At 53.7% G+C, this 26426-nt stretch overlaps 8 protein-coding genes across 8 annotated transcripts; 5 read left to right on the forward strand and 3 right to left on the reverse strand.

The window, feature by feature from the left end:
- Positions 1-762: 762 nt before the first annotated feature.
- GLRG_07389 (uncharacterized protein) lies at positions 763-4223 on the forward strand (the record flags this gene model as incomplete). The annotated part of the gene is made up of 2 exons (XM_008098074.1): positions 763-3831; positions 3903-4223. The coding sequence occupies 2 exons, from the start codon at positions 763-765 to the stop codon at positions 4221-4223; spliced, it is 3390 nt and encodes a 1129-aa protein (XP_008096265.1).
- A 761-nt stretch (positions 4224-4984) lies between these two features.
- GLRG_07390 (AT hook domain-containing protein) lies at positions 4985-9072 on the reverse strand (the record flags this gene model as incomplete). The annotated part of the gene is made up of 3 exons (XM_008098075.1): positions 4985-5021; positions 5108-8750; positions 8802-9072. 3 exons carry the CDS (start codon positions 9070-9072, stop codon positions 4985-4987), a joined length of 3951 nt encoding a protein of 1316 aa, XP_008096266.1.
- An 894-nt stretch (positions 9073-9966) lies between these two features.
- Positions 9967-11064, forward strand: GLRG_07391 (4-hydroxybenzoate polyprenyl transferase; the record flags this gene model as incomplete). The annotated part of the gene is made up of 1 exon (XM_008098076.1): positions 9967-11064. The coding sequence occupies one exon, from the start codon at positions 9967-9969 to the stop codon at positions 11062-11064; it is 1098 nt and encodes a 365-aa protein (XP_008096267.1).
- A 278-nt stretch (positions 11065-11342) lies between these two features.
- Positions 11343-11899, reverse strand: GLRG_07392 (ribosomal protein S12; the record flags this gene model as incomplete). Its single annotated transcript, XM_008098077.1, has 2 exons — positions 11343-11521; positions 11653-11899. The coding sequence occupies 2 exons, from the start codon at positions 11897-11899 to the stop codon at positions 11343-11345; spliced, it is 426 nt and encodes a 141-aa protein (XP_008096268.1).
- Positions 11900-12430: 531 nt separating this feature from the next.
- Positions 12431-13342, forward strand: GLRG_07393 (uncharacterized protein; the record flags this gene model as incomplete). Its single annotated transcript, XM_008098078.1, has 1 exon — positions 12431-13342. One exon carries the CDS (start codon positions 12431-12433, stop codon positions 13340-13342), a length of 912 nt encoding a protein of 303 aa, XP_008096269.1.
- A 1491-nt stretch (positions 13343-14833) lies between these two features.
- On the forward strand, positions 14834-15177 carry GLRG_07394 (uncharacterized protein; the record flags this gene model as incomplete). Its single annotated transcript, XM_008098079.1, has 2 exons — positions 14834-15018; positions 15078-15177. The coding sequence occupies 2 exons, from the start codon at positions 14834-14836 to the stop codon at positions 15175-15177; spliced, it is 285 nt and encodes a 94-aa protein (XP_008096270.1).
- A 2551-nt stretch (positions 15178-17728) lies between these two features.
- Positions 17729-20689, forward strand: GLRG_07395 (uncharacterized protein; the record flags this gene model as incomplete). The annotated part of the gene is made up of 5 exons (XM_008098080.1): positions 17729-17770; positions 17889-19420; positions 19493-19928; positions 20240-20326; positions 20456-20689. 5 exons carry the CDS (start codon positions 17729-17731, stop codon positions 20687-20689), a joined length of 2331 nt encoding a protein of 776 aa, XP_008096271.1.
- Positions 20690-22025: 1336 nt separating this feature from the next.
- GLRG_07396 (adenylate kinase) lies at positions 22026-23104 on the reverse strand (the record flags this gene model as incomplete). The annotated part of the gene is made up of 4 exons (XM_008098081.1): positions 22026-22485; positions 22586-22740; positions 22812-22864; positions 22948-23104. The coding sequence occupies 4 exons, from the start codon at positions 23102-23104 to the stop codon at positions 22026-22028; spliced, it is 825 nt and encodes a 274-aa protein (XP_008096272.1).
- Positions 23105-26426: the final 3322 nt, after the last annotated feature.

Below are 26426 nucleotides of genomic sequence, written 5' to 3' on the forward strand. Positions count from 1 at the left end.
GAAAGACCAAGAAAAGTACCCATGGTATCGCGAAACATAAGATTGCGATATTTGCCCACATATGGGTAGCAAGCCATACTTTCGCAGCCAGGAAAGAGATACAGTACAGCAAGGCAAGAAAACAATGAAAGGAGACTCTCTCAACGTCCAATTTATCAGAAAACATATCGTGAATTAAGGTCTGAATTATGGTATCTTGTTGTTTAGTCTATCGGTATTGGGTCTCATTATCCTCGCTTTGTGGACCAACTCAGAAAAATGCCCCCAACTAGAGGCAAGAAACCGACAGTTGAATTGCGAGTCAGCACGTGAATGGGTCGAGTTACGAAATCAAGTAGTGAGGAAAAAATAGTGAAGCAGAGTTCGAGACTATTGAGTATTGCAGGAAATCTAATGACAACAAGATTATCGCTGCCATTGTTTTGAGCCATCGGCATACCACGTAAAGTGAAGCTCACCGAAGGTGGTTGTTTCGGTGAGCACAGTATGTCGAACGAGGACAAGTACCATGTACTCTCTCCGTCGGCTATGCTTCGCAGGGATAACATGTATCCGGCACTTTCCCCGGCCCCCGTTGCCTGGTCGCCCCCCGCCAATCAGTGGAGCTATCGCTGAGAGCTCTCCCAAACCTCAAAATTTCATTCTGCAAACGCGCCTGGGTAGCTTTCGATCGCGTCACCCATCCGCAACAACCTCGATAGCCCCTCTGGTTCCGTGTACGAATTTGCCCCCGACCGAACGCGATCACGACATCATTACAACATGTCGCTCTTCGGTAGTCTGGGCGCCTCGACTGGCGGAAACCAGCAGCAGGCCAGCACGGGAGGAGGCCTTTTTGGACAGCAGAACAACACGAACACCCAACAAACGAGCTCGACGCCTGCTTCGGGCGGTCTTTTCGGGAACATTGGACAGAACAAGCCTCAGACAGGTGGTGGGTTGTTTGGTGGCGGTGCTGCTACAAGTGCACAATTGGCATCAGGATCGTCGCTGTTTGGCCAGCCGCAACAACAGCAGGGCCAGCAGCAGCAGCAGTCGGGAGGACTCAGCCTGGGAGGCTTGGGGGGACTGGGAACATCGACGGCCCAGAAGCCATCTCTCTTCGGCGGACTTGGCGGCCTCGGCGGCAACCAGCAGAACCAGAATCAAACCCAGACGACCGGCTCGGCCTTTGGTCAAACCAATTCCAACACCCTCGGTAGCTCTCTGTTTTCGCAGCAGCAGCAGCAGCAGCAGCAGCAGAACCAGAACACCAACGACCAGTCACAATCCAAGCAAGGCCAGCTGTCTGGCGCATACTTTGACAGCCTCTTCGCTAAAAGCAAGAAGCAGGGAGATGGCGAAAACGGCATGGAGGACCTCCCCAGCCTGCAATTGGGCCTGGGTGACCTGCGCCAGCGCTTGAAGAAGCTGGGGACAAAGGCACAGGAGCGTCCTTCGGACGGCAGAGCTCACTACCTTCTGGCCGCTTCTGGCGTTGACCCCGGAATGGCTGCCAAGGACCTCGGCTCCCTCGACTTGCAGACTGGCCGTGTCGAGAGACCGTCCGGCTACTCCCCCGCCGAGATTGACGTCGAAACATACCTTGCGAACCTGCAAACGAAAACGACCATGAGCATGATCGCCGACGGCCTCGAGAGATCTGTTCGCGATTTTGACAATTTCTTGGAGGACAACGTGACAATGGAATGGGAGGCGCAGCGCAAGCGCATTTACGAGCACTTCGGGATCAAGGCCCGGGAAGAGTCTTCTTTTGGACCTGCGGCATCGATGAGAGAGTCGACGGGTGGCTTTGGTCGTTCGCGACGGAGCAAGAGCCAGGCGACTGGAGCCCGGTCTGGTAGGGCCAGCGTGTTGGGCAAGTCGAGCATGCACCGCTCCGTCATCGGTAACGCGACCAAGATTGGTTCTCACCAGCCCGAGTTTTCTGACGTCGACCGTTCTGCCGATAATGGCGGTTCTTTGACCGGCCACATCAACTCCGACGACAGGTCCCTGCGCGAGAAGCAGAGCAAACTTTCCGAGAAGATCCGCAGCCTCAACCAGGCTCGCCTCGTCTCTCACCCTTACCCCATTCTGTCAGAGCTCGCCGACGTCGAGCACCGGTCTCTTGACCCGTATGCGCCGCATATTGTTGAGGCGTATCACGCTGTGCGAGAGATTGTCGGAGAGGACCCTGAGGCCGATACGACCATCAACGGTGCCACAGCCAAGGAGCGTCAATTCGCCAAGATGTATCTGGACGAAGCCCCCAACTCTTCCAGCTCGATATCTATGCGGAAGAGATTGCTGGACGGTGCCAACAGATATCTGGAGAAGCAGTTCCTGCAAGAGGTCGAGGCGCTCATCTCAAAACACCCCCACGAGGCCAACCTCGGAGGCCGCCCCGATATTGTCAGCAAGATTCGGGCCTATATCCGTCTGCGGTCCGCAAGGAAGGACCTGGTACCCGACAATACGGAACTCCAGCAAGTTGGAGGCGAGTATGTGTGGGCTACCGTCTTCTACCTGCTGCGGTCTGGTCACGTCAGCGAGGCTGCGAAGTACGTCAATGATAACGCCAATCCCTTCCGCAGCATCGACCGTACGTTCCAGAGCTATCTGAATGGTTACGCCTCGAACGAGGACCGTCGCTTGAAGCGGACGCTGCAGGACAGATGCAATGCCGAGTACAGCCAGCGTGTGCGCAACGCCCCCGACAACTCCATCGACCCCTTCCGGATGGCTTGTTACAAGATTATTGGTCGCTGCGACTTAAACAACCGGAGCTTGGATGGACTCAACACAGACATCAACGACTGGATCTGGCTCCAGTTCAACCTTGCCAGAGAGGGCGACCGCTCTGTCGAGGTAGCTAGCGAGGCTTACGGTCTCTCGGAACTGCAGTCGAGCATCAAGGAGATTGGTGCTAAGCACTTCCCCAAGTCCTCTTCCGAGGACAACAGTGGCAGTTTCGGCATGTTCTTCTACCTTCAGGTGCTGTCAGGCATGTTCGAGGAGGCCATTGCGTACCTCTACCCATTTTCCTATGTCGACGCAGTCCACTTCGCCATTGCCCTCGAGTACTACGGTCTCCTCCGGCCTTCCGACCCCTTCAGCGCTTCCAACGACCTGCGCAGCCTGAACGTCAAGGACATGGTCCAGATCAACTTCGGCAGAATGATTGGCTACTACACCAGGGACTTCAGAGCAGCCGACGTTGTGTCCGCCGTTGACTACCTGACCCTCATTTGCCTCAACATGGACCTGCCCGGCGAGGCCGGCCGCCGCCACGCCAATCTTTGCTGGGAGGCCCTGCGCGAGCTGATACTCGAGACTCGCGAGTTCAGCAAGCTCATCGGCGACATCCGCCCTGACGGCCAGCGGATCCGCGGCATAATTGAGGAGCGCGGCTCGCTCATCGGCCTGACGGAGGAGAACGACTTCATCAACACCGTCACCGTCCAGGCCGCCAGCTTCGCCGACGAGAACGGCCGCACCACTGACTCGGTCCTGCTCTACCACCTGGCCGGCGAGTACGATACTGTCGTCTCCATCGTCAGCCGCGCGCTCAGCGAGGCCATTTCACTCGAGATTGGTGAGGACCCCATGCGTCTTATGCCTGTCAAGCCCCGTGCTGCCGGCCAAGAGGCCGAGACTGGCAGCAGCCTGAGCCTGGCGTCCATCGACGACCCCGTCGAGCTCGCCCGTACTATGATGTCCATGTACGAGCGCGACGCCATGTTCCACCGCAAGATCCAGGAGCAAAACAGGGTTGCCTGCCGTGTCCTTCTCGAGATGAGCACCATCAAGTCCCTTGTCGAAGCCGGTCAGTGGGCCCAATGCCTAGACGTAAGCCACCCCCCCCCCCTGACCGCCGTGTACCTTGGTATCCCGAACAAAAGACTAACACACCGAAACAGAAAATCCGCGGCCTTGAGATCCTTCCCCTTGACGCCAGCGGCGACCCGAGCATCATCCGCGCCTACGCCGCAAAGTTCTCCGGCCTCTCCCAGCCCGTCTCCATCAACGTGCCCAACCTGCTCATGTGGACCATCATCTGCTGCACGCGCCAGCGCGACGAGCTCACAGGCGGCCAGTTCAGCGGCAACGAGGGCACCCGCCGCATGATGGTCGAGCAGATGAAGCAGATGACGCTCGACCTCACCACCTACACGTCGCAGCTGCGCTACCGCTTCCCGCCGCACCTGCACGAGGCCCTGGCCAGGGCCTCTGCCGAGTAGTCCCATCACGCGTGTGCGGTGACGGTCTTGTCTCTCCCCCAAAGGGGGCTACGTTGGAACGGGCAGAGAACGACAAGGTGTTTTTGTTGTACTTTAATTTTAAGCACGGAGATTAGAGCCGCCCAGTGGAGGAAGGGGGGGGGGGGGGGGAGGGGGGAGGGATTCGGTCAAATTGGCTTGAGGATAGGGAGGCGTAAAAATTGTTTGAGTAATACAGCACATATTGGAAGCTGAATAGATACCTTGGTGGGATGAACGTTGCTGCATGATGAGGGGATGTCAGAACCCGGCGACTACGCGCATGTTTTCACCTTCTGAATGCCATAACGCGAGAGCTGCGAGATTTAGATGTGAGATTATCATACAAGTGCATCTATCTCTCTCTCCGTCGGCATTTCTCGCCCGTAAGTCACTTCGTGCTGGGTGTAATAGTGCTACAAACAGCCCAAATCGCTGGCGAAATCAAGGGCTACCCCCACCCATGGTCACTCTGGCGGAATGAAAACCAGAAGCCCAAAATACCACAGTAATCCCTGGTCCTTGGATTCTCTGCTCAATAACCTCGTCCTCGTCCTCGTCCACGTCCACGTCCACGTCCGCGGCCCCGTCCACGGCCGCGTCCTCTCCCCCTACCCCGGAAAGCTCCTCTGCTAGACACAGCAGGAGACCCACCAATACCACTCTTAGACTCTGACGAAGAGGAGACCTCGCTCTCAGATTCAGACTCGCCAAGCCTCACTACTGTGGGCCCAGTCGAAGATCTACCGCGCCGTGCGGGCGGCGGAAGAGGGCTTGCATCTGGGATGCCCGAATCAGAAGAAGAAGGAGAAGAGGCCAATGCTTCATGGGCAGAAGAATCAGATGCTCCCTCATTCTCATCTGACCTCTGCTCAGGTCTGCCGTCTACGCCTGAGGGTGGAGAAATAGGATCCGAACTTGGCTCTCTGTGCCTGACGCCAGGAGATGGGGGCGCGTGATCCGAGTTCGAGTCTCTCGCTCTCGTCGTCGCGGCAGGAGGCGGAGGCGTAACATCTACACTCGACACCCTCGATGGTTCCCGCACGGGCTCTTCAGCCGACGTGACTTCCGGCTGCTGTTCGCCACGTCCGCTAGACTGCCTCTCTGACGATGTTTGGGCCGGGGCCGAGGGCTCCTTAGTACTCCAATCCCGCGACTGGCGAGAAGTAATCTTAAACTTCCCACCACGAGCTGCAACGCGAGCTGCCATGGACATCATTCCTGTTGCAGCTGCAGGAGGCGGAGGAGGAGATCTATCGACAGGCTCCGTCTCTGCAGGAGCAACCTTGTTTTTAGGTGGTCGGCCGCGACGCCTCTTAGGTGGCTGCACAATAGCCTCCGTTGGTTGTAGTTCCTCGATCGACGTAACTGGTGCTTTCTGCGAATCTCCAGCCAACTCTCTATCAAGCTCAGCCTCGAGCTCAGCCTCCGTAACGCCATTGACTGCGTCACGATTGCCATCTTCAGAGCCATCTTGCCTTCGAGGGTTGAAGTGACTGGCTCCATCGATAGTCACAACCCCGCTGAGACGCGATCGCCGAGACGCGCGTTCCTCGCGCTTCTTCGCGGCAAGGTCTGCGGGGGACGGTTTCGGCACAACCGCGGCTCTTGTAGCCGATGCTGGTGTCGAGCTTGCGCTCTTCGGTGGCCTTCCTCGCCTCTTAGGCATCTTGGGCGTTTCGATTGTGGTAGCGGCGACGGTAGCATTCGCCACGTCAGTTCCTTTCCGAATGAGAGCGCGTAAAGCGTCAGAAGCAAGATCCAGGGGATCGACGCTGCTGTCGCCGGGTTGCGGCTCGTCATTTTGGACGAGCGGCTTGTCGTTGAATGCTGGTACGATGTCGTCCGGGTCATCAACCACTGGCTCTTCGGGCTCAGCATACGATGTCTTGGGCCTGGCATGCCGAAGCGCAGGGACGTTTGCCGGATATTGAGCCGCCGGATAACCGCTCTTCGGTCGCTGTCCTTCTCCCGTTTGCGCTGCCTCACTCTCCAACTGAGCTGGAGCCTCATTTTCAGGAGCAACGCTAGCATCGTTTGACTCGGGATTTTCGTCCGCTCCGGTTGTGCCAGCGACGCCGGAAGCAAAAGGTGTACCGCTAAGCAGGGCAGGGTCAATACTCGAAACATCGCCCGCATCGTCCTTCTTCTGTTTTTTCTTGTGGTGGCTCCTAGGTGCATTGAAGTCCGGGTCGAATTCGTTCTCGTGCCTTGCTTTCCGCTTCTGCGCGCGCAGTGTCTTTGTAATGTACTCGGCCTCTTGGTCAAAGACCATGGCCTCTGCAGAAGGCAATTGGAAAGGATCGAAGAGAATTTGATCTGGTCCATCTTGCTCATAGTAGCCCATACCGAACATGCGCTGACCATCCAAGGGATCTGGATAGGCTGACTGGTCCCATCCGCCAGGCGGGCTCATATCAGCGAGCGGCATAGACTGGTCATGGTCTACCTGGGACATGTCTTGACCACCTTCAAAAGTGCTCTGGTCTTGCATTTGGATGTCATACCCCCCGAGAACCTGGCTCTGGTCGCCGTATCCATTCGCCACGTTTTCCACAGACCCGGCGGCACCGTTGGCGCCGTTCGCGATGTCCTCCGCAGTAATGGCGGCTGTTTCTTGAGCTTTGGCGGTGTCGGCTTTCTCTCTCAACTCCTTCATGCGCTTGCTGTTGGTGCTGCGGCCCTCTTCGCCCGCAGTCTTGAGCCAGTTCAGGTTGTGAACTCGGAAATCGACGAGAACCTCGACGCTTCGATCGTCGGCAATGGCTCGGGTGTCATGGCCGAGGAGGGTGTTCTTCGGTGTATAAGGATTGCTACTCTCCGCGCGGCGGCATGCACCGCAATTGCAAATACCCAGACACTTCGGGCAGAGCCATTTCTCGTTCTCTTGTACCGTCTGTGGCATCATGTCAAACGCACGATAGAGCACGCCATAGCAGTAGCCTTCTTTGCATTCTGGGTTGGAGCAGACCTGCACCTTGTATGCATAATCCTTGTGGCAGCATACGTGGCAGCGGCGAAGATCTCCCTTCTTCTTCTTACGCTTATACTTCCTCTTCTTCGGCTTGCCGTTGTTATCAAGCTCTGTTTCGGGTTCGGATTCAGTGAGCTTTTTCTCCTCCTCGAGTTTTGAGATATCCTTGAAAGGTCGCCTGCGGAGGCCCTCCTGGCATATTTCGGCGAGCGACTTCTTGCCTCGTCGGCTGCGAGCGATCTCAAGAGGCTGTGGTGAAAGCTCCAAATCGACAAAACCGTCATTCTTGATGACCATGGATCGCCAGAGCTCGTAATTATCTGTCAGCTCCGACCAGTGCCATTGTTCACACCATTCGAGGTTGGAGATGCACACACAGGACCGTCCCATGGCATAACACTCCATGCAGACATCATATGCATCCTCGTCACCATTGACCAGAGTTCGCACACAGTGCTTGCAGGTCAGAAATCGGTTGAAAATGTTTGATCTGCAGTACGAGCAAGTGACACAAGAATCGTACTCAACGTAATCAATATTTTTCTCTTTGGTTGCAAACATCTCATCGACGAGAACCTCGGTAAACAACGAGAAAAGGTGGCGGAAATCCTTGGCGAGCTGTTTGTAGCGTGTCGAAGAGCGGAACAGTTCAGAGCCCAGACCAAGAATTCCCATCTCGGCCTTCTCCTCTGCTTGCACCATCTGCCGGTAGTACTTCTTGAGCGTATAGTAGATAATGGCCTTGTTCTTGTACTGCTCATCGCGACAAACGAGCCGGGCCTTTGGCAAGGCCTCATGGAGTGCCATGTCTAGAGTCTCGACTGTTGTCCGGTTCCACGCAACCTTCATAGTGCGGGTACCTCTGTTCCAGACCTGATGGGGAGCTAGGGGTGGGACGAGGATGAAGTCGCCAGGTTTCTGCTCAACGATGTAGACAGGAAATGTGGCCTTCTTCCAAGCGTTGATTTGCGCAAAATGCTTCTCGATCTCGATGTCATGGCCGAGCATCGAAAGGAAGTACTCGCGGACAACTTCCCGATCTTTGGTTTCCGTCATGAACCAGATGGAGCTGCCTGGCTTCTCTCCGTTCTCGCTGCCCGAAGCTTCAACCATAATGTTCTGACCAAGACTGGCGCACATTTCACGATGCGCCGGAGTAAAGGTCCCTTCATGGCCGATATAACACATGAGGTTCTGCGCTCGCATTTCCTCGGGAAGGCTTGACATCAGGTCGCCCGCAGGAGCTAGCGTCGTTCTGTCGCCAATACCGCGGAAGACGTCGTTGTTTTGTGGATTGACAGCTCCTTTCTGCGTAACATTCTCGTTCATGTAGAAAAGGTTTGGAGGAATGACCTTCTGAAGGTGCTCGTGCCACTGAGGCGGACAGTCGATGTCCTTGAGGTAAAGACGTTGCCGCCTTTCGTCTCGATAATTGCTCGGGGTCCATTGGTTGGAAAGTTGGTTCATGGCTCTCAAGTAGTGACCCATGGTCATCGGGATTTCGGTTTGACCGGTGATGTCGCGAACGTTTTCCTCTGTCCAGTGTTAGCTATTGTTGCAGTCGCGAAAGAGACAGTCGCGTCTACGTTTCTTGTCGTAAGTTTTCTCCAGCCATTCCCTGCTGAAAAGCCATTGGGGAAGGACATCATTCCATTTCTCAATGACCAGCGGCTTCCCGCCCTGGATGACTTGCAGCTGTACCAATTTCTCGAATTCTTGAGGGCCAAGGCCCTGAATTTGTGCAGTCGATATGCGGAGGACCCATTCGAAGTTTGGAGTCTGGTCGACCAGTGTGTGAAGGTCCAAGTCCGGGGGGATCGGATCGAACTTGGCTTGAGGATGCATCGAGGTCCGCATCTTGACGATCAAAGGCTACCACATATGCTGGGACACCGAAAGGAACGCGTCAGTCAATGACTCGTCCGCGCTGCACTTTCTCGAGGAAAGGTCGGGATTGAGGGGCTATTCGGGGTATGAGGCGTCGAAAAGCTGCGACGGGCACAACATAAGGACTTGCGATCGCAAGGCGCGCGCGCGTCGACGGAAAGTGGCGTAGCGTTACAAGGCAAGGCTGCCCAGGTCTAAGTAGGATAGGACCATGCCAAACTAAAGCGAAAGCTAAAAGCGCAACCAATCATGCTCTAGATGTATGCACGGACCACTTTTCCTTCAAGACCTTCGACGGAAGCTCTCAGTTTTCGGTTCTCTCAGTGGCAGCTGGAAAAGTTGGTGAAAGGACATTCAGAAGTTGGAAAGCCTTGGCTTTTCTGGCACCAGTAAGTTCAAAACGTCTCGTATATCACGCGGGAAAGTACATAGGAGTTCATGGTTCAAGCGTCAATCTCTTGCCTCTCCTGCTTTCTATTGCATTTCGCATGTAAGCAACGCGTCTCTTGCATCCTCACCAACAATGTCTAGAAAGAGCTTATCCCGCAACGTTACCACTAGCGGGTAGCAGAGCCATTGCAATATTCTCATATTCATACAAGTGTGATTTGATTTCACTTAGTTGAGCTTTCGAAGAGTTTGGTCCCAGTATTGTAAAGCTTCTGGACACAGGCTTGACTTCCTGTCACTGAAATTGTCATGTTGGTGAGATTTGAACTAACATGATAGTAGTTGAGCATGAGACAAATTAGCTTGTTAAGAGCCCCCTTACGGGTGGCACACAAGGCGTCTTCACGAACCACGGCAATCTTCCTAGTACCGTTGTCTTCTCGACAGAATCTACGACTGCACAAGAAGCTGACTATGGCTCTGACCCTTCGAAATTCGTCCTACCAACAGGCAGCCCTGCACACATCAACAGAACGCCTCACAACGGCTGCCACCCAAGAAGTGCCTGAACCACCCGCTTCCCCCGAGGCCGTCTATTCTCCGCCCAAGACGGGCATTATCTCTTACTTACCTGCATCATGGGTTCCTTACGCCGAGCTGACCCGCATGGATAAGCCCGCGGGAACCTACTATCTCTTCTTCCCCTGCCTCTGGTCGACCCTCATGGCTGCGCCCATGGTAGCTCCCATGGCTTCTCCAGTTTCGGTCATCGGGACTTCTCTGCTCTTCTTCTCGGGAGCCTTCATCATGCGCAGTGCCGGCTGCAGCATTAATGATCTCTGGGACCGCAAACTCGATCCTCATGTTACCAGAACCAAATTCCGTCCCATCGCGCGGGGCGCCCTCACACCCTTCCAAGGACTCGCCTTCACCGGAGCTCAGCTTTTGGCTGGCCTGGGAATTCTTCTCCAGTTTCCTACCTCCTGTCTTTTCTACGGCATTCCGAGTCTGCTCCTTGTCGCCTCCTACCCCCTGGCCAAGCGAATCACGTACTACCCGCAGGCCGTCCTGGGGCTGACATTTTCCTGGGGTGCAATGATGGGCTTCCCCGCTCTCGGCATCGACCTACTTTCCAACAGCGCAGCGCTGACAGCTGCGGCCTGCCTGTACTCCTCGAACGTTGCCTGGACAGTTCTGTACGACATGATATACGCCCACATGGACATCAAGGACGATGCCAAGGCCGGCATCAAGAGTATCGCTCTGAAGCACGACGCCGAGACAAAGCAAGTCCTGACGGGGCTGGCCGCTGTTCAGCTTAGTCTTCTCAGTGCTGCCGGGTTTGCCGCGGGCGCTGGTCCGGCGTTCTTCATTGGCAGCGTCGGCGGAGCAGCAGTGACGCTCGGCGTCATGATTAAGCGCGTCAAACTTAAGAGCGTCAAAGACTGCTGGTGGTGGTTTGTTAACGGTTGCTGGATTACCGGCGGCGTTGTCAGCCTAGGCCTCGCAGCTGATTATACTGTAAGATACATTCAGGATGGAGAGGAGGACGTCAAGACTCAGGAACAATAGGGGGCTCGGAGTAGGCAGCGAGGGAGAAAAAATGTACCAACACCATCTGTATTCATAGCACGTAGAATCGAATATCCTGATTCTTGCTCACGCCCGATAACCCCGTTTTTGTAATGTGTGAAATGTCGCATGTCAGGTGACTTTCATGATGTTTTATTTCATCGACCAAAGTCTACTCGCAGTATCAGGACCATAACCCATTGATGCCAATGCAAGCGTAAAACTCCGAGTGCCGAATTTTCTTCCACTGTCTTCCCATGCTTCGCGAAGCCTCCCATTTAAGATCTGGGCTTCTCCTTCTTCTCCTTCCACAGAGCGAGCAGACCGACACCAGAGACCTTGACGACCTTGAAGCGAACACCGGGAATATCACCCTTGGCCTTGCCCTTGCGACCGAAACCGGCCAGGAGGACCTCGTCGTTCTCGTCGACGAAGTTCAAGCAACCGTCGTTGGGGACTGGAAGAGACTAAATGTCAGCAAATCGTATTCCTTCGTCACCATGGCATTTTTTCGAGCCATCATTCTACTCTCTCGGTCTCATTTCGAGATTCGTCGGGATAGTGTTCCAAGGGGGGGCTGTATCGTACCGAAAGCAGTGACCTTCTTGCCGTTCTTGATCAACTGAACACGAACGCACTTTCGGATGGCGGAGTTGGGCTGTTTAGCCTCGACACCGACCTTCTCGAGGACGATGCCCTTGGCGTGGGAGGAGCCACCGAAGGGAGAGGACTTGAAAGCAGTGCCGAGAGCACGCTTCTTGTATCCGAGGTCGGCCCACTTCTGGTCCTTACGGTTCAGGCGCAACTTGCGCGCCGCATTGAGTCCACGAGGCATGTTGGCTGATATGAATCAGTGTCAGTTGAAAGCTCCAAAGTGATGTATGTCTATTTGTCGAGGGGCGAGTCGGTAGGATTTCGTCGAGGTCGTTGGGAGGGGGGAAAGAAAATTCGTCGGCGACGGGCTGCGAATGTCTGGGAGAAAGGGCGCAACGTACCGGTTTGTTGGAGGGTATCGCGAGACTTGACTTGGTGGTGGTGACTGAGCCTCTCGTTCTGCGAAAGATTGACCAAGCTACGCTTCCAGGTTGACAAACCACCACCAAATTTTTCGGAAGGGCACGAAAACCCTACAAAGACTGGAGGGACTATTTCATGGTCACGTGAGAGTGGCTCGTGCTTCACTGCGTTAACGAGCGGAAGAAGGCCGGGTCAACTGGCTTCAGCGGGGCTATCCTCTCGCCCAATCATAGCCCTTGACTCTGAGTTCCGTGTGCAAGGAGCCTTGACCCCACGTCCCTCTCTCCAGGCTCCGCCAGGGGTAACCCCCCAGGTCCGCAACTTGATCTCAAGCGTCCAATCCAACCATATGCCGTCAGCGTCAGCTTCGAGAGACGCTGTCTCAGATGCCAAGTCAACCACGAGGAATGCTCACGATGACACCCAACATGTAGGTATGTCTCAATCGGCCAAGAGCAAAGGAAAGCAGCGCGACCCTCCGCCATCCCTCTTCCTTCATCCATCCCCCGCCGCCTCTCATGCCTCGCTACCAGGCATTCTTGCGCCGGGAGCGCCAGCGACATCGTCCGCAGGCATCTCACCTCTACCTCAGCCACCCTTGAACATGCAACGTAACGGATCTTTTCATACCGGCTCGGTAGTCACGCCGTCCGTCGCTCGTCCTTCCCGGAATATCAAGACGGCCGAGAGCACCCGGAGCGCTGACAGAACCGACGCATTATGGGCGGAGATGCAAGCGACGCTCGAGGAGGTGGAACTGTCTGCGTCAGGCGGAACTCACGTCTTTGGTCCGGACCACGACCGCAAACTGGAGGAGCTCAGAGCAGCTCAGATTGCCCTGGCTCAGGCTTGGGCTCGAAGTGAGGCGGACGAGGCCATCGAGATGACGGGCCAGCGTTCAACTTTGTCAGCAGCCGGGGAGGAAGTTCGCAATCTCACGGGCGCGGTTCTGGGAGAGGCGGGTGTGGCACCAGACAACAATGAGGGTCCACGGAGTACAGGAAGCAGCAGTGGCCGTCCGGGCAGTAGTGGAGGAACCGAACGCCTCGGGGCCAAGCTTGAGCAAGAGACCGAGGTAGACATTCTGCTGGCACGGAAGAGGCGGGAGGCCAATGACCGGTATTTCCAACGGGTAAATCAAGGCGTTCTTGACGTTGTTGCGAAACTTGAGGACGTTGCTGTTGCGATGCGAGCTGTGGAACAAGAAACTAAGGACATCTGGGGCGAGAACGACAGCATGGCAGGCAGTGCGAAGGGATAGAGGCCTCAGATAGTCATTGGACCATTTGCGACGATGTACGGGCATCGGGAGTCTACATTAATTACACCAACACTGTTTCTTTGACGGCTCGGGGGTGGGATGACATTTGGGGTTAACGAACCGGCGTTGAGGATCACATGCACACGCATGAAGAGGATGGGAACACAAAGCGAGATGGCCCAGACGAGCCGGGGTCTGCGCCTCCTCTGCGGCCACTTCAGTAAGTGACGAATACTACGACTTGCTTAGCAACAGCAGTAGTGAGTGATAGGATCAATGTTTTCCGTAGGGTGTTGTTTGGGAGTGTTTCGCCCAAACGTTCCAGTGGTTGACTGTCCAGATGGACCCCATACCTCCCGTCACCGGTTGCGCGAGAGGCGGAATGTGCCTTTTATGCAAATGAGTCGGGCGATGGCGGGAAATCAACCATTTTGACGTCGTTCACCCGTCCAGCTACGTCAATGCCACCATACTCGCTCATTTGTAGCCGGATCAGCAGCGAAACATGCGGGAGCACAGGACAAAACGGCTGATAGCGTTGTCGAAGACTACCTAGGTAGCACCATCGGGTTCAACATAATACTCGGTTGATGAACACAATGAAACGGCGCAACCGCCGATGACGAGTGCTCGTTTGGGGGAGCCACATCAGACCGGGACTGAAATGTGGCCTAATCCAGTGGGTCGTTCCAGACAAGGAGGGCTGAGCTCTGATGGGACGAAAGAACGGCACGCAGAGGGAGCAGCAATGTGTGACCTTCTGTTGCACAGTTCCAACCGTGAAGCTGCCCCAAGACTGTTTGCCAACGCGAAGAGGCAACTGTTGTGCGCGTAAACGCTGCTGGAAATACCTGGTAGGAGGCACATGTTCATGCAGTTTGCTAGCGCCACTGCACTACCAGCCCGTACCCTGATAGTGGCTGGCTGGAACCTACCCAGGTGCTAGATACCTGCCTATCTGAGTGAAGAGGTGGCGGGGAGGGACCTGAACCCAATGATGGTACCAGGCCGGCCACTTATTGGACAAATGCTGGGACGACCATGCTTTCTGGGGGCATCACCAGTCCGAAGTATAGAGCTGCGCTGTGACTCGGTGCGTTAAGCGACAAGCCTATGACAACAGGCGACCAAGTACATAGGTAGTGTAGGTACCTATCAAGGCCCCAGGTCTGGTCTGTCGCTACCTGACCTGAACTTGCTCCTTGCATGCACCCATTTCTCACCCGCTATCCATCCATATTCTCCAGCAACGAACGATTAATACCCGCAACCCCCCACACGCGACCCCTGGGTGCTTTCGTCTACATCCAGCTTTCTTTCTCTAACGCATCCCGCCTTTTCGCTCATTCTCAACATTTGATCCATACTCAATCACTCCGACACACCGCCGCCGATAACCGCCGCCTTACTGTCGCACCCAAAGTTTGCGACAGCAGCCCATATTTCAAACTCGCTCTACCTGACAACCTCCGAATCTCTCAAGCCGTCAACATGAGACCCTCCGCATTTCTTGTCGCCGCTCTTGCCGTCGTCCCCGGCGTACTGGCCGTCGACCAGATGAAGTCTGTCATCATCTGGGCCCAGTCCGACTCGATCAGCGATGATATCATCGCAAAGGCCAAGCAGTCCATCATCGACGCTGGTGGCCAAATCACTCACACCTATTCTCTGATCAGGTGAGCAAGTATTGCCATGCGACACAGTCGCCGCGTCACAGAAGCTAACGTAATGTCAGGGGTTTCGCCTGCGTCACACCGGTCAAGGTCCTCGAGTCCGTCCAGGCTTTCAGCGAAGGCCTAGTAATCGATGAGGACCACACCGTCACCGGCTCGTAGACAGCGCGTCGTTGATCGAACGGACATCCCAATCTATCTGCAAAACCTGCGACATCATTATCGTAAAGCATACGGCGAAGAAAGATACAAAAATGTGTGAAAAGGACTCTGGCTGGATTAGGTCACGAGGATAATGATATCCGCCCCCCTTTCCCCGGCAGTCGCTACAGGGATAAGCAAGGAGGCACTTATTTCCCCTATTTTCGTTATAGAGAGTTTATCGCTACGGAGTCAGGAGTTTGCAACAGTTCAACAGTGTCTTCAGGCATCTTCATATGTAGAGCCGCGAGAAGGCTCAGGCCGCGTGTGGTCATGTTCTTCTTAACGCTTCATGCCAAACAATAACCGCTATTCGGTATTCAAAGCATATATTTACTTCGTGACTGGGGCTTGCCTGGGCAATCGGACCTGCGATTGCCCTTCTTCGATTACGAAGACTTCGTATCAGACATTTGATGTCATGACGTTGTGTCCGTATGAACGAGGGGTCGCAAACGTGAAGGTCAGTGCTGAATGCGGATGTTAACCACACGGGCGATACATCGATGACATATCCGGGTCTCATGGGAGAGCATTCGGTTTTCCCGTGTACGTAGTAGGACCAATCCAAAGGCGAAATGCCCGATAAGGAGTGGAGAGTGGCATCGTGAGCGGAAAGCAGGTACGCAGATCAAAAGCGGATTTTGAGTCTGCTCACCTCCGTTCCTTCTCCACCGCTAGCCCGGGGGTTTCGATTGATTTTCTTGACGAAAACAGAAGCACTAGACAGCGGCGACGTCAAAAAGACGGGCTGAAGCGTTGTCTTGGGCAAAGCTCTCTGCAGGCACTTGATTAAGTGTAGTATAGAAGGACGGCCTCAGGTGCGATAATGCCATGTGGTCACAACAGGACGAAAGCCGGTGTTTCCATGGCTTGGGTCATGCTCTTAATGCACCGAGCAGGATAGCCCCTGGTCCTGGCACGGACGAGTCAGAGTGTACTGCGGGAGGAAGGCACAGTAGTGTATCCGTATTTCTGCTGTCTCTCAACCGGCAAGAGAGTCACCGCCTACGAAGTAGAGGCCAAGAGACTCTCTATCTTTCAGATTTGGTGGGATCGTTGGACAGGCACGGAGCCATCGAAACGGGGTCCAGAGAAACCCGATGGAACATTGCAACTGCAACCTGGAGCAACTGGGTTTGTCCAAGCGTTCCAATCAAGATCGTCTTAGATTCGTCCCAGACAGCTGTTCCATCTGGTAGGAGGATAGTGGCTATCTTCGGTCTTTGACTAGCTTTTTTTTTTTTCGTTTCGTTTTGTTCGATTGACAAACGTACGCTTTCGATTGATGCTGTGTTGGCGGCTTTGCTTTTCTTTCTTTGTCCTTTCTGCCGTCGATGCAAGCTCTTGAAAGTGAACAAGTCACTACACAACATCGAATAAATGACTCAGACAACGTCACCTTCCACATGTGCAAAGCTGAAAGTCAAAACTTTTCGACTGTCAAGTCTTTGCAGCTCATATCTGGGTCCTTTATGGTACACTCTAGGTGACGCCTAGGCATATTCGTCATCGGGATTAACTGGGGCTGCAAGTGACTCGAGAGTCGATCGGCAGAAAACGAGAGCTGCCGTCGCCCCTCCCATCCCATCAGTGGCCGGCCGCTTCAAGGGCTAGGACCAGGTTGGAGATGAGCAGTGGCCCCACTGTCTCACCCTAGATTTCCGATCCGCTTCGCGTCACTTCGAGTTTCGGGCTTGGGGTGCGGGAGGTACCCCTAAATAGTATAGCATGTACATACTAAGGTAGGTAGGCATGTAGTATCGCAGTCACTAGACAGCGGGAGCAGACTGCTATTCCGTCTTGTCAGAGCAATGCAACGCACCATACGTCCGTGGCGCGTGGATGCCCCGCGCCACTCTCACTAACACAAAGCTGCCTAGCTGCCTCCTGTCAAGCCGATAATTAGGGGGAAAGCCGGATGAAGCTACGTTGTGCAAGGCCAAGTGTGGATACAACGGAGAAAATGCAGCAACGTGAACAATGTGCCTGTCTTGGGCAAATAGGTACCTTGGAAGTGGATGCAGGAGATGCTCCAAAAAAGAATCAAGACATGAGAAAAGGACATACCTCTTGATTTTACGGCCCGTGTCCTTTGACAATGCGTAAATAACGTTCTGTTCTTCGCTCCTTTCTTTCACCGCTTACCCCTCGAGTCTTGAATTACGGAGAGTGTTTTCGGCTTGACTCTGGCGTGAACGTTAATAACTTCCCTCCTCCCCTTCCTTGATCATATTTACTAGTACACTATATCTGCCGCGATGCGAACTTGCCAGGCCAACGGAACCACAATTCCACTGCCGCTTTGACTTTCGGCATATACGAACCACGATCATACGCCGAACACAGTGGAGCCGGGGGAAAGACCATTTCATTTTCCCACGTGCTGCTCCCCGTACAACCACCAAACCCACCCCCCTTAGACATCCTAGGAACCACGACTGACACACGATTCACGACGAACACAACCGCGAAGGACGACGAACGTCAAGATCCAGTAGACGGGGGCATCATGCCGTACTCAGAGAGCGCGCAGGCCGCGCTAGTCCAATGGGTAAGTCGAGCTTCCCTTATAGTTGGCGCCCCTAATTTCCCACTCCATTGTGCTCGATCCGGGCTCCAGACTGCGTAGCTGCCACAATATCTTGTGCTGACCCAATGCTTTATCACAGGCCAACACATTTCCCCTCGACAAGAAAGCCGACTCAATATCGGATTTCCTCGATGGCCACCTTCTGTCACAGGTCCTCCAGCACCTGGATCCCACCTTCGACGCCAACCCTACTGAGGGCGAGCTTTACGACGTCTACAGGGGCATTGTCAAGTTAGTCTATCGCGAGTGCCCTGGCCTCGTCGGCCAGGCCAAGCTCGCCGACATTCGTCCTAGCGCGAGAGAAGCACGCCCCGAAGCCATCAGCAAGGTACAGACCCAGCGTCGTCTACGTGGAAGGACAGTTAGGCTAACAAAGTGCGGCTCCCAGCTTCTCGCCGTGTTGTTCGCCGTTGCGATGTTAGGCAGCAGCAACGAACGATACGTTATGCGTATCACCGAAGACATTAAAGATATGACGATTCTCATGCAGCTACAAAGGGTCACGCAGGACATGAAGGCGGTGATGGAGGAGGCCGAGGCCCAGGACCTGGAGGAGGCCTCGGAGGTTGGTCACGAAAGCCACAATGCAGACCTTGCCATGGAAGCCGACAACATCCGCCTCCGTTCCGACCTGGACAAAAAGGGAAAACTTCTTGCAGACATGGAAACGCGCTTGGGCCACCTTCAGGAAAGCTACGATGACCTGAAGGAAGAGGTGGTACGGAAGGGCAGGGAGCTAGAGGCGTTCCACAGTGCTCAGGACGGTGCCGGCAAGGAGGTTATCAGGTCGCTGGAGCTCAAACTGCGTGAGCAGGACGAGCTCATTGCCAACCAAGAGGCACAGGCCGAGGACGATCGCATTACCAAGGAGCGGCTGATGAGCGAGGTCTCGGCGCTTAAGGTCAAGGCCCAGAAGCTTGAGACCCTTGACGACGAGGTGAAGGAGCTGCGTTTCAAGAACGAGGAGCTTTCTCGCAAGGCCAACATGGTGGAGCGATACAAGCAGAAGCTCGAGGCACAGTCCACATTATCCAAGGAGATGGACAATCTGCTGTATGAGAAGGAGCAGATGCAGCGCGACCTCATCGAATACGAGAAGGTTCTAAAGAGGAACCAGGCATTGGAGCAAACCAATGAACAGTATGCCTCCAAGCTCCGAGATTATGAGCTGCAGTACGTTGAGCTGGATGCCCAGAGGAGAGCTCTTCACGATGACGCCCAGCAGTTGAGAGATCGTCTGGCCACTCTCGACGCTCAGCGACTCTCTGATGAACGATGGATTGCCGAGTTGCAGGAGCAGATCAACTCCGGACCACAAGTCGCCTTGTCACCCGATGCGGGGACCGCAGGCTTCAGTCTCGAGGAGGAGCTTGAGGGCGCTGGCAACAGTGTCGCTCCTAACCCGGCACTCGAAATTTCGCGTCTCAAGGCCGAGAACAACCTGCTTCGGAGCGGTATGGGCTCCGCTTCAGAGAATGCCCGGCTTCGACAAGAGCTCGAGGAGGAGCGTAGACAACGAGAGCGTATCCAGGGAACTTACAACGACACCTTCGAGAAGCACCAGCTTGCAGAGGCCCAAATCAGCGCTCTGATCGAAAGCAGCGGCGAAAAGTTAGTTGAAATTGTCGATGAAGCTATACGATTAGGTCTGGGTGGAATGCTAACGCAAGACTACTATCACAGTCAAGTGCTTGCCAACCTGAGAATCCAGATCGCCCAGAAGACGCAGGAACTTGAAAGCGAAAAGAGACGACTGAAGGAGGTTCAGGCGCAACTGTCAGACAAGGATCGCGAGCTCCTTAGCGCGAGAACTGACCTCTCCGCCGTTGCGAAGGACAGCGCCGAAGCTCTCGAGGAACTCAAGTCCACTGACCAGCTCATCTCAGCGTCTATTCGAGAGGAACTCGAGGCGGCGCGCCAGCAGCTCAAGAACTTTGCCACTGACCTTGAAGAGCAGCGCACATCACTCATTAACGCCCTGCTTGAGAAGGACAAGTTGCGTAAGGACCTGGACGAGGCCAGGGAGGCACGACAAGACGGCACCGAGCCTGTCGAGGTTGTCCAGAAGCTCCAGGACAAGGTTGAAAAGCTCCGCGGTAGACTCAAGGAGCGCACATCAGTGAGTAAATTCCGCAAGTCTTTCACTTCAGAAAAACCCGAAGGTCGCGCAGCCAAGATGCCTGCTGTTCCTATGGGCGCCATCTTGTACGACAGTAACCCGAGTTTTCGGCTCAAAGTCCCCTCATATCATTCACACGTCGTCGACTTTCCTGTTCAGTCGGGGGGGTTAAAAGAATCTCCCAAAAGATGGTGGAACAGGTTGCTTGGGCGGCCGTCTCCATCTTCTAGGCATTGATTCATTGTCTTATTCGAGCTCTTAATGATGTGGATGAGGTTCTGCGGATATGACTGACGGTTGGTTCTTTCTAGCAATTGGAGAAGTCGGAGCAAGACAAATACGACTTACAGCGAAAGCTCAAGGCTGCCGAGGGCGGAGAGGCTGCCGCAGCGCAAAAGGTACGTTCCCAACTTGTTGAGATCTCAATGATACATGATAGAATTTTATTCATTTTCCTGTTGAAATCTTGCTATTGTCGTGATGTCGTTGTGGGCTCGGGAGGTACAGAGGCTGACGGCTGCACAAAGGCCGCGAGCGACCAGATTATCAAGAATCTCCAACGCGAGAACGCCCTCATCGCCACGGCTTGGTATGACCTTACTAGTCGGATTCAGAGCAACCACGTCGTGCTGCAGAGACGCAACGAGGCGCCCAAGAGTTGGTTGGGCAAGCAGAGGCAGATGGTCAACGGTAAGTACCTTCTCTTACGCCTCTTTGAAGATATTTGGGGACTGATGGGAGGAAAATGTAGCTACTCCTAGAAGGTGAAGCGCCCTCGCCATCTGCTTGGCGCTGCCCTCAGCATCTGCGTAACGTATGACGATTCAAACTCAACCCCCTTTGCATATACCCAACTTCTTATTACAACATTTACGGCATCTTTTTTCGCCTATATTCACCTGACCATCCTTCTTCATTCCTGCCCTAAATCTTGTTCTAGGCGGCAAACAAGGGGAATAGACGGTCTTTTAGCTGGCCTGCATCCTGGGAATAGTAAAACATTGCATTGCACTGCGTGGCAGCTTGTGTCGGTCTTATTGCCGTCTTCTTCGTCGCGGGTTCTTCCTTGGTCCCCTTTCGTAGCTATTATCAGTCTCCTTACTTTCGCACTCGCCGTATTATCCTATTTCGTTGTCTTTACGACACAACTTGATAGCGTCCGGGAGGTTTGCAAGCCTTACTTTTGTCATAGAATAAATTCAGCATCAACAGATCCTCCGGTTCTTACGGGCATTTGATCTCATGGGTCTCGCAAACCCTTTTGGGTGCCGCAGCAGACTAGTTAACGTCACGGGCCTACTCTGGATAAACGCATCAGTTACCGGCGACCGTTGGACGCAACCGAAGATCCTGGGGTCCACAGCACCTAGAAACGCCTGACCATTAGCTTCACTTAGAGACAAGTTTGATGGGTGAGCGATGACTAAGTCACGGGGCCCGGCCTGGTATCGGGGTGGGGCTAATGCAGCCCCCACTATTTTCGCCTCTGTGAGAAGCACAAGCACCGACAAAGCCCGATTCCGGCCATAGTGTTCCTTTACGCGTACCTGCCCATCCACAACGCGCTGTCACGGGTTTTTGCACGTACTAAGAAGACAAAAACAAAAGACCAAAGAAGAAAGTGATTGGCCATCCAACTGCAACCCGTCGGTTTTGATAATTAGTGAGACAGACAGTAGTGTTTTTACATACAAGCGTACGAGGAAGAGGGGGTTTCTACACGATACAACTGCAACTGGTCCTTGACCGGGTTTGGTGGGGGAGAGAATGCGAGAAGTGGCCACGTCGAACGCCAAAAAGTGAAGCCAGCTCTGCTTCGATTCAAGCAGCAGGGACGGAGAGTGACGAAGATGAATCCCTTTCCAGTCCGTTTCATGATCCATAAAAAAATCTCCATAAGAGTTCCTTCGATCCACGCCTTTCTTTTCCCGGCCGTGGTATCCGAAAGCGATGATGCATCAAAAGGGAGGCCAAAAACAGAACATTGCGAATCAAACCATCTCGTTTTCTTCGTAGTAATTGCGCGCTGGGCGGTGACAACCGGGCGGCGGCGTCGCGCGCGAGGGATCGAGAGTGGCTTGGGGATCCCGCGCTCGTCTAGTTCTTTCCAGTAACGCGGCTGAGAATGCCGGAGGCGTGGCCGCCCTTGCGCTGGGACTCGAAGATATCGAGCATGTTCTTCCAGACCTGGCCGGGCTCTTGCGACGCGTCGAGGCCCTTCCAGATGCCGGTCTGCTTGTAGTAACCGACAACGGGGGCGGTCTGGGAATGGTACGTGGCCAGACGCTTCTTGAGGGCCTCGGCGTTGTCGTCGCTGCGCTGGATAAGGGGCTCTCCGGTAATGTCGTCCTTCATGTAGTTCTTGGGAGGGTTGAAGGTGCTGTGGTAGCTACGTCCGCTGGCGGGGTGGACCAGACGGCCAGTGATGCGGGCGACGAGCAAAGAGTCGTCGATCTGCAGCTCGACGGCGTGCTGGAGCTTCTGGTTGCGCGCCTTGAGCATGGCGTCAAGACCCTCGGCCTGGGGGACGGTGCGGGGGAAACCGTCGAGGATGAAACTGTGGTTGGAATAATTAGCAAACGCCTTTCATCCGGGGGGTGTCCGGAAGCCCTGGGATTGTCCGTCCGGCTCAGAGAGGGAAGAATGATGCGCCTTACCCTCCCTTGCACTCCTTGTTGTTCTCCAACTCTTCCTTAATCATGCCAATGACGATGTCATCGCTAACGAGACCGCCTTGGTCCATGATCTTCTTGGCTTCCCGGCCGAGCGGAGTCTTCTTGGCGACTTGGGATCGCAGCATATCGCCAGTGGCCTGGTGGTGATCCATGGTCAGAAAAACGGTCTGGAGCGCGACAGCAAGCAAGACTAGACCAATTGACTTACCAAATGGCAGCAGTTGAACTTCTCCTTGATCTTGGGGGCTTGGGTGCCCTTGCCTAGGAGGGAACATCAGCATCAGCATCATCATCACGGCGACGCAACAGCACATGCAAAAAGGCACTCAATGGGAGCTGCTTACCGGCACCGGGCGGGCCAATGAGAATCATGCGAACCTCCTCGGCGGTGGGCTTGCCAGAACCACCGGCGGCGCGGTCCTCCAGAGACTTGATTCTGGACTCGAGGCTCTCGACCGTGCTGGTCAGCTTCTTGACTGCTTCTTCAATGAGGCTGCTCATTTTGACGGCTTGTGAACGAGTTGGTTATGGCCGGACCGAGGCTAACGGGAAGGGGAAAGCGAAGAGGTGCAGGAAGCAGGGGGAAAAGGGAAGCAGAGAGGAGAGGAGGGAGTTCCAGAGTCGAGATTAAGAGGGTGGAAGGACTGGGGGAGCAAGTGCGAACTAAAGCCTTGCGGGAAAAATAATTGCGAAAGAGGTTGAGAAATCGTTGCAAGGTCCTGGCAGGCCAAGTCGCCCAGGTTCCGTCTCCAGTTGTGCCAGGTACCACGTACGTACCCGAGCTTTGCGCTTGTTGCTTCCATCTACCCGACTCCCAGTCAGTGTCTGCTTGTCTGCAGAAGTGGCCCTGTTGAGTGCAGGTGACAGACCACCAAGAGGCCCCGGTGCCATCATAAGCCCTAGTGATTGGACAAATCTGGGCGCTGGGGGGACCGCTGGGCTTTTTCCTGCTGGGGAACAAGGTGGCAGGCGTTCGTTCGGCTGTTTCGCAGCGTAACAGCGCCGCCTTGGTACCACTGGTCGCGGCTTCCGTTACAGCGCTTGCGGCATCATTGGTTGGCGCCCGCCGTTTCCTCTCCGCCGAGGTACAGCGCGGATACGTACCGTCTACTTCGGTGGATTGTACCACGAGTAACTACCTAGATAGTCACCAGCGACAAGAATTCCGCCCCAAATCCGGATTGAGTGTGGGGACTGATCTGTGGCCGCTTTAACCTGAGCTGAAGCTGAGCAAAGGTGAGCAGAGGGTGAGCTTGGGCTGGTCACCCTGAGCCCAGCCCTCGGCATTGTTTCAGTTCTCGGGTAAACTTGCCGTAAGCAAGACTGAGAGCAGGCATGACCATACTGCACTGCCCCCGTATAAGCGCCTAACTCCAGGGAATGTGGCCTGACAAATCACTTATGTAAGTATTATTGCTCCAAATGCTAGCTGCTGGTGCCAGCTGGGTGTGACCGGCACTAGTCCTTAGCCCTGACAGATATAGGTGCGATTAGTCCCTATCTAGGGTGGCGGTATATTTACTGGTACCTTGAGCCTGGTGAATGGTAGCATAAATGTGGTATAGGTAGATAACTAGTCTCGTTGTTATAATCTAGCGGCCTCTGGTATAGTACTAGTTAAGAGGAGCATTAGTTCTATGCTTAACTAGTCTTTACAAAACCTTATCCCTCTAATTACTAGTCACTAGAAATCAGGTGCCTATTAGTTACTAGTCGCCAGAAACAGGTGTTATTAGTATTAGGGAGTCTCCTGTTAGCGTTTAGATACGCAGCAGATATACTTTAAGCCAGGCTACTGGTCTCTTCTTATTATAGACCAGTATTAATGTGGCCTCTGAATAACTAGGACTAGTTATATCGTATAAAAGAGGACCTAGAAACTAGTCCTAGGCCATTTAGGACGCCTAGACACTAGTACCCTACACGGCATGTTTAACTAGCTACTAGTACTATAATCTAAACCTACAGGCCTCGTTGCGGAACCAGTACCAGATAGGCCTAATAGCTACGGTCCTAGTAGCTTATTCTCACTGTTTCTAGTCACTTGTGTCTGAACCAGGAGTTAGGTAAGTAAAAGGCTACCAAGAGCCTGACATCTGGATGTCTCCTAGACCTAATACGTGGCCTAAGGGCACAACGCTTGGCTAGAGTCTGATTGATAAGTATAAAAGACGTGTGACCTTGCTAGTAACGTAGCATGTCAGTAGTAAGCATAGGATTTCAAAAGATACTCTCCCTCAGGAGCTTCTACAAGTCTCAGAACACTAATAGATGCGAATCAGAGTATCTCCCTGTTAATAGAAGGCCACCTACGCCGGCGCTAACACTTACCAGGTAATAGCCGCCTACCGGGTGTTAATAAACGTAACTAAGAGAATTTAGACTTCTGGATGCACTCCGACTTCGACTGAACCTATTAGAGGTTACTGTTAAGCAAAACTCAGATGATCCGCAAATACAATCAGAGGTAATCAAACAACAGCTCATAGATATCTGCGATAGTCTCTCGCGGGTCTCCCACTTAATGCACAACCCAAGACTAAGTTGTGACTATTGCGACAACAGAGACTCCGCATTAATAGAGTCTAGAGATGAGCTCGCTGCGTTGAGCCGTACCACAAGCCGCATATTGTGAGAGACCGTAAACAATTGGCCGAGAGCGTAGGATGTAGGTTCACCATTCTCACGTGTTTTTAACGTGTTTGCTAAGTTAATAGTTACCCTTCTTGAGAACTTTACTTTTGGCTAGAAGTACGTTATTGTATCCATGTATTAAAACGCTCCTGCGGGATTAGAGAATCCCATAAACAACGCTGCTCCCATGTCGTATAGCATACGCTAGTCGCCGATGGCTAAGCTACTCACAGGCCATAGAAGAGTCGACAAGATGTGTTGCTCCCGAGGTTGGTCCAAGCTGCACTAATCGTTAAACAAAATGGGGTTCTAGTGATGCTGTGAATAAGGCAGTGGGGATGCCAGGCGGTCGCTAGGTGACACGACCCTTAGTTCAGGAGCAAATGCTGTTTCAGTGTTCTACATGCCGTTAAGTCCAGGATCTGCTTTAGATTATGTTCGTCCCTTTTGCATTTCCTTGGCTAACTTTTGTTTCACTAAGCGTCGTATTCGCTTACGCTGTTTCCTGATATTGCTACCGCGCCCGGCTTGTTTTACGTATTGGTGGTTTAAGAACGTGCTCGCTTGAGTAAAGGGGGTTAAGAACAGCGGGCAAGACTCAGTATAACTTATATCTAACTCTTGTTAGCAAACGGAATTTAAGAGGATGGAATAGTACGTTTGATATAGTGCCGTATAAACTCCTGCTTTCTTCTGAAGTTTGAGTAAGTGCAGCTTTTATATAGGCAGGTCCTTAGTAAAGTGATAGCTAGCTGATTTCCATCACAGTCATCGGAGATTTAGTCGAGGGCATTCGCAGAAACTTACTCGGGGGCATTTATAGAGGTTTGTGATTCTTCGGTCTGCTGATGGGTGTAAAGGGCGTAAATGCGGGAAATCAAAGCTGTAAAACGTATCTATGAAACTAATAAGGTTACTAGAAGCCACTTGCTAAGTGCTGCGCATTACCTAAAAAGCCTAAATGTGATTGCGTACGATTTCGTAAGTCGTAAAGGGTTCCCAGCATACAGTGCATTCAATGGCGCTTCCACCATTTTGATTAGAAGTCTTGCGTAAGGCTTGCGTAGGCTCTAGCCATTAACGTGTAGAAACTGCTTGTAGCCTTGCTATTAATGTTGCTATTTCTATCTATTTTACACGTTAAGCTTAGCTTATAGTACAGGAAACACACAGTTCTTACCTAAAACGT

Source organism: Colletotrichum graminicola (assembly GCF_000149035.1).
Source record: "Colletotrichum graminicola M1.001 genomic scaffold supercont1.30, whole genome shotgun sequence".
NCBI classification, from domain to species: Eukaryota; Fungi; Ascomycota; class Sordariomycetes; order Glomerellales; family Glomerellaceae; genus Colletotrichum; species Colletotrichum graminicola.